The sequence below is a fragment of the Rhinopithecus bieti genome, unplaced genomic scaffold (assembly GCF_001698545.2).
Source record: "Rhinopithecus bieti isolate Rb0 unplaced genomic scaffold, ASM169854v2 scaffold_9663, whole genome shotgun sequence".
In the NCBI taxonomy this organism is placed as follows: domain Eukaryota; kingdom Metazoa; phylum Chordata; class Mammalia; order Primates; family Cercopithecidae; genus Rhinopithecus; species Rhinopithecus bieti.
The window spans coordinates 3,341,990-3,348,833 of NW_016806456.1; the positions used below are offsets into that span (position 1 = coordinate 3,341,990).

Consider the following 6,844-nt stretch of genomic DNA (forward strand, 5'->3'; position numbering starts at 1 on the left):
AATGACCATAAAAACCCTAGAAGAAAACCTAGGTAATACCATTCAGGACATAGGCATGGGCAAGGACTTCATGTCTAAAACACCAAAAGCAACGGCAACAAAAGCCAAAATTGACAAATGGGATCTAATTAAACTAAAGAGCTTCTGCACAGCAAAAGAAACTACCATCAGAGTGAACAGGCAACCTACAGAATGGCTTTGCAATCTACTCATCTGAAAAAGGGCTACCAGAACCTACAAAGAACTCAAACAAATTTATAAGAAAAAAAAAAAACATCAAAAAGTGGGCAAAGGATATGAACAGACGCTTCTCAAAAGAAGACATTTATGCAGCCAACAGACACATGAAAAAATGCTCATCATCACTAGCCATCAGAGAAATGCAAATCAAAACCACAATGAAATACCATCTCACACCAGTTAGAATGGCAATCATTAAAAAGTCAGGAAACAACAGATGCTGGAGAGAATGTGGAGAAATAGAACACTTTTACACTGTTGGTGGGAGTGTAAACTAGTTCAACCATTGTGGAAGACAGTGTGGCGATTCAAGGATCTAGAACCAGAAATACCATTTGACCCAGCCATCCCATTACTGTGTATATATCCAAAGGATTATAAATCATGCTGCTATAAAGACACATGCACACGTATGTTTATTGCGGCACTATTCACAATAGCAAAGACTTGGAATCAACCCAAATGCTCATCAATGACAGGCTGGATTAAGAAAATGTGGCACATATACACCATGGAATACTATGCAGCCATAAAAAAGGATGATTTCATGTCCTTTGTAGGGACATGGATGCAGCTGGAAACGATCATTCTGAGCAAACTATCACAAGAACAGAAAGCCAAACACCGCATGTTCTCACTCATAGATGGGAATTGAACAATGAGAACACTTGGGCACAGAAGGGGAACATCTCACACCCGGGCCTGTTGTGGGGTGGGGGAAGCGGGGAGCAATATCATTAGGAGATATACCTAATGTAAATAACGAGTTAATGGGTGCAGCACACCAACATGGCACATGTATACATATGTCACAAACCTGCACATTGTGCACATGTGCCCTAGAACTTAAAGTACAATAAAAAAGAAAAAACAAACAAAAAAAACTTACACTATCAGCCCAGACTGAAAACTATAGCCAATCACATGCCAGGGTTCAGGAGGATTCACATGTTTGTTCACAAGACAAATGGGGGTAAACAAAGAAAAAAATCCCACTTGTTGTATTACCTGATGTCTTTTATGTCTCTGCTTATGAAGCAAAAGTTACAGAGAAGGGTGGAGGAGTATTATCTTTCCTGGGATTTTAAAGCCAAAAACCTGAACCAAACAAAAATGGGATGCAGTCCTTCACACCTTAGGCAGAAAAGAGTTAATCCCCTTTCTCATTTTGCCTCCGGTGGCATTTTTTAAGATCTAGGCAGACAGTACAAATGATCCGATACAAATGGTGGGAAAGTAGGGAGTGAGGCACTGGCAGTGGTAGAGTACATACCAAAACAAAGTCTCAAGGAGTAACACATCTGAGAGGGTAAAGATATGAAGAACTCCGGTAGTAGTATATATATGAATTATAGTTTACTGCAGGTGTGAGTTCTAGAGAATCAATCACTGGGGGGACAGGAAAAAGTTGCCAATTAAGTAACGGATACATATTCTACGTAAAAATCTAAAAGAAATGGTGTTGGAGTAGGAGGAGTACACACATATTAGCTTCAGTTCTGAATATGAAAAAGGAATTCTGACCACATAAAAGGAGAGTAATACAAGCTACTCACTCCATCTACTGACAGAGCCTGAACAAATGTATCTTATTCAAAATGAGTTAGAAGAAAAAAAGACATATATGGGGTGTAAAAATTACTATAGGATATAAAGTGATTAAGATCCAGAAGATTCAAGTGAAATAGATAACACTTAAGAATTAGCTACTGGAGAATCCAGAGGAATTTTCTACAATATAATGTAAGCATTTACTCCAATAGATTTGGAAGTCTAAAAGAAATAGATGATTCCTGGGAGAGATATAAATTACCAAAACGACTTAAGTCTGGATTGGAAAAAAAATAAGATTTACCCATTAAAATATACCAAGAAACATAAAACTACATAGTTGAAGTCTACCAAATATCAAAGAACAGGCAATGCCTATTAAATAAACCATCCCAAGCTTAAAAAATGAAAAGCTTCCCATTCTATTTTACAAAAACAGCATAACCTTGGGCCCAAACTGAGGGTCACACAATAAAATAACCTAATAGGCTCATTTCTATTATAAACATAAATGCAAAAATTTTACACGAAGTACTGCCAAATCAAAATCCCTAATGAATTAAAATAATGTATCAAGTAGTTTAGTCCAAGAATATAAGGATGATTCATCACTTTTTAAAAATGTAATAATGTAATTCACTACATTACATTTTTAAATGGGAAACACAATATGATCTCAATAGATTTAGAAAAAAAAATAGCACTTGATAAAATATGTCACCTTCATCAGGATGGTGTAAAGATATAGGGATATCCTAGAAAGTTGGGAATAAAGTAAAACTTCCTTAAAAGTATCCCTCATAAAAACCTATAGCAAACATCACTCTTGAGAAAACTTTAAAAGCTTTCTCTTTAAATTCAGGAATATCAGGACTTTGCCTCCCAGGCAAAGTCACCCACTATCATTAGTATTCAACAAAACACACTTTAATATAAAGAGGCTAGAAAAAGAAATGGAACCCGGGTTCTTGGCTACAAGCAACAAAAACCAACAAACTTAAGCCATAAAGAATTCATTGAAAGGATTTCAGTAGCTCACAGAAATAAATAAATAAATAAAAATGAGAGGCTAATGAAAACAAACAAGAACTAAGGACACTCCAGAGGTCTATGCAGGAGGGATGATCTTAGTAAAGGTCGAGAGCAGAACCAGTTCAGTGAGCATAGAGCATACTCTGTTGAGACCACTGAGTTCCAGCTGTTCTATCCAGCCATGATCATACTTGCAAAGGAACATCTATACAACAAAAAATACTGCAGATAGATTAAGAACCTATACTTTTTTAGAACTATAGAATTTTTTTTAAAAAAGATCAAGGAGGAGTATTTTTATAACCTTAGGCCTGAGAAAGCCCTTCTTAAAATACACAAATCCCAATGGTGACATAGGAGAAAAAAATTAATAGATTTTTTATGAAAAAGTAAGAATATTATGAAATTGTTTAAACTTCTGCCATAAAAGACAATATAAACAAAGTTAAAAGATAGCAAGAGTTATGGGTAAAAAGGACTACAGACATAAACAGAACTAATATCCATGATCCACAAAGAGAGTCAATAGAAGACAACAGCCTACAGCCCAATAAGAAAATGGACAAAAAAATCAAGCAATTTACAGGAAATACAAATGACCAATAAGAGGCACAAACTCATCAGTACCATGACAAATGTAAATGAAAAATTGTTTTCTGATCATCAGAATGGCAAGATATTGAAGACCAATAATAGAACTGTCAAAGGAAATGGGCAATCTAACGCACTTCAGGTAAAAGGCTAAACAGGTACACCGTTCACTCCTGCATCTGAATTCTATCATTTTTACCTCTTTACAAGTACTGGTACTGTATGATACTATATTAGTATTCAATAATCACATGGTTCTCAATTTTTGGAATCTCAGGAGCCCTCTACATCCCTAAAAATTAGTAAACAGATTAATGGTTGCCAAGGATGGGGGACAGCTTACACAAAAGTGCACGAAGGAATTTGGGGTGGGTGAGGAAACTGTTCAATATCTTGATTGTGATTGTGGTTAAATGACTGTATGTGTCTGTTCAAAAACACAGAACTTTATTAAAAATGGCGAATAGACTCTATGTAAATTACATCTTTTAAACAATCTGACTTAAATTTTTTGAGAACCCTAAAGGGTTTTGTTTATGTTGGTTACGAGTATCAATACTTAGCATCTTAGAAATTGTAACTGAGAAAATTTTAAATAGTTGTGGAGGCTAAAGCAACTCCAACATCCGCCATGTTGACATGATTCACCCCAGTTCTGGGATTGCTTCTAAGATTTATATTTTATCTACTGTTCCTTGTGTAAAAGTATATACTTACCAATCTTGCCCTTAGGTCAAACAACCTTGACGCTATTTCACTTACCATAAATCCTGCCCTTAAGCAACTGTCCTACACATCCCTGGTTGGGGGTTGGGGGTCGGGTAATGGGGGTGATCCACCATCTCCTTGGGGCCACCCAAGACATGGCTTCTGTTCTTAAGTCCCTTCTAAAGGTTTCTTTCTGAGAAACTGAATTCCTCACCCTCTCAGCTTCCTTAGCCTTTGTGGGTAGGACTGCATAGACCTGTCCACTGTGCAACAATTGTTTTTCACGTTTTCACTTTTTAAAAAGTACATGTATTAAATGTTAACATAATGTATTCTTCCAGCCTGGCCAACATGGCGAAACCCCGTCTCAACTACTAAAAATACAAAAATTAGCCGAATGTGGTGGCAGGCGCCTACAATCCCAGCTACTCGGGAGGCTGAGGCAGGGAGAACTGCTTGAACCCGGGAGGCAGAGGTTGCAGCAGGGAGCCAAGATCGCGCCACTGCGCTTCTGCCTGGGCAACAGAGAGACTCTTTCTCAAAAACAATAATATAATTATGATAATGTATTCTTCATGAAAAATAACTTTTCTAAAACAAAAAACATTTAGTGAGAAGAATCATAGTGTTGCACATTTTAACAAATGTCTGGCTTCAAATAGAAAACTGTTAGATTCTCATATCTACTTCCTTATGTTACAGTATCACAACTCAGCCTCTGGAAAACTCCACTGTACACTTTTGAAAAAATGAGTGACAAAGATAACATCTGCATATTATTATAAAAGTAATGTTAAACTGGCAGTGTCAGAGAATCCCATGGGTCCCTGGACCACAATTTGAACATCTGATTCAGCCTATACAAAAAAAAAATTTTTTTTTAATCAAATTCTGAACATGTAGTAGCAACAAAACTTTTTTTCAAATCAAGGAAATAATATCTTATGCAGATAATGTGTTCTACTTTAATACAGTAATACCATCCTTACCCAGGTCAAAATTTGTATCAATGATTTAAACTGAGCTACAAACTTCAACGTAAATGAAAAATATTTCTGAGGTCTAATGAGTTTTTAAAACCAGTAAGCAGTCCATAAAAAAGGTACAGCATCATCCTCCAGACCTCACTCATCAACTCTCTGTAGGGCAAGGTGATGAAAGACAGCAAGAACACAAAGAAAGTAGGCAAAGAAATGTCTGACCTCAAAGAAAGAAGAGGTCCATACAACTAAAAGGACAGTAGAATAACTACAAAAGTAAAGCAGTATTAGAGCAAACGCACCCTGGTGTAAAATCCAATAAAATACAACTACTGTCCCTTGATCGCATGCTGAAAGAACTCAAAATGCTGTTTCAAGGCTACATCCCCGTTCTGCAGATAGTCAAACTATGCCAGGTAACTCTTACTTGTACTGTGTTCGTAGTGACTGTGAAAAGGGGAACGCACTCGCTTCTCACGTGCTAGGCAGGATGTCAGGACACTGCGTGAAGGGGAATCCTGGTCTGGCTACAGGAGGCTTTTTGTTTCAGTGCTTGTACAACTTTCATAACTGGAGAGTAGTCCGCAACCATCTATTACTCCAAGAGACTAAGTCAGAAACCTGCTGTCTCCTCACGCGACTTTCAAACACTGTGCGACGGAGTGGCGGTACGGCCAGGAGGCCGCGCAAGCCCTGGGCTGGCGTGGGTAACTATAGTTCCGAAACGCGGCGGCGGCTTCTGTCAGTCCTGGGACTTCTGCCGGCGGCTGGCAGGGTCGACCCCGCTCGTCCCGGCTGCGGGGTCGCGGACCCCAGGTCACGCCTCCTTTGACAAGTACTAGAGCCTGCGTCCTCCCCAGCCCGTTTCCCCATCTGCACTCAGGAAGTCGGACCTACCGGCCCTTGGCGCCCCTCCAACTCTACCATCGAACTGTCTGGGCTAGCGGCCACTCAGCCGCCCACCCGACTTAGACGGTCCTCGCCGTCAGGGGCACTCTGAGGGGCCCGGCCCGCGGCGCCCCGCACTCACCCGGCTGACGTTTCATCGCCATCACTGACACTAGATAGTGCGCGATGTCAAAAAAGGGAAACATGGACGTGCGGGAGAAGGCCAGAGCCAAGTCGTCCCATGGAGAGTCCATAACGACCACCGACCGCGGCAACCGAAGCAGCCTAGGCGACTGGTTCCCCGCGCGCGCGCACAGTGAAGGGTAGGAGAGGGGACACCCACAGCCGCCCGCACCTCCGCGACGGCTCCAGTCCTGCGCGTGCGCCCTGGCGCCGAGGGGGGCGGGGCCGCTCTTAGAGGGAGCCGCAGGCTCACTGGCGGCAGGCGGGTGGGCGGGGCGAGCGGGTTCTCAGCAGCTGCAGGAGGCTCTGGCCTCGGTTCTCCTAATAAGGGTCCAGCGTCTTCCCATCCTGGACGCGGCGCAGGACCTGAAGAGCATGCAAATGAACAAAACACGGTCCTCAAGGGGAGACGCTCAGAGTTGGATTTATTTCTGTAAATTGATGTCATTCACCTAACATTTATCGAGCAACCACAGTGCAAGTCACAGTGACTTACTGGAGATAAAACAGTAATATCCTGCCCTAAAGAACTATGCTTTCCCTGAAAGATATTTTTTATAAAAAGAGAAAAAACGCACATAATGGTACAAAATCAGGTACTGAGAGGTAAAGCTGCCGTGCGAGAGCAGTTCCTAGACGAAGATTACAATTCTGGGAAGTGGGTAAAGTGA

The 6,844-nt window shown here is 40.7% G+C and overlaps 1 protein-coding gene across 4 annotated transcripts in view; it reads right to left on the reverse strand.

Annotated features, from left to right (window-relative positions):
- TMEM38B (transmembrane protein 38B) overlaps nt 1–6,510 on the reverse strand; it is an 83,489-nt gene extending 76,979 nt beyond the window's left edge. For 2 of the 4 annotated variants that reach the window (XR_001886478.1, XM_017876701.1), the window contains exon 1: nt 6,133–6,507. Coding sequence is in view for 1 of the 4 variants with exons in the window: in XM_017876701.1 (XP_017732190.1) it covers nt 6,133–6,244 (112 nt within the window). In the remaining 3 variants the exon portion in view is untranslated. Of the gene's footprint in view, nt 1–5,529; nt 6,084–6,132 lie in introns of those variants that run through there. The other 2 variants (XM_017876703.1, XM_017876704.1) reach the window with 2 other exon arrangements.
- Nucleotides 6,511–6,844: the final 334 nt, after the last annotated feature.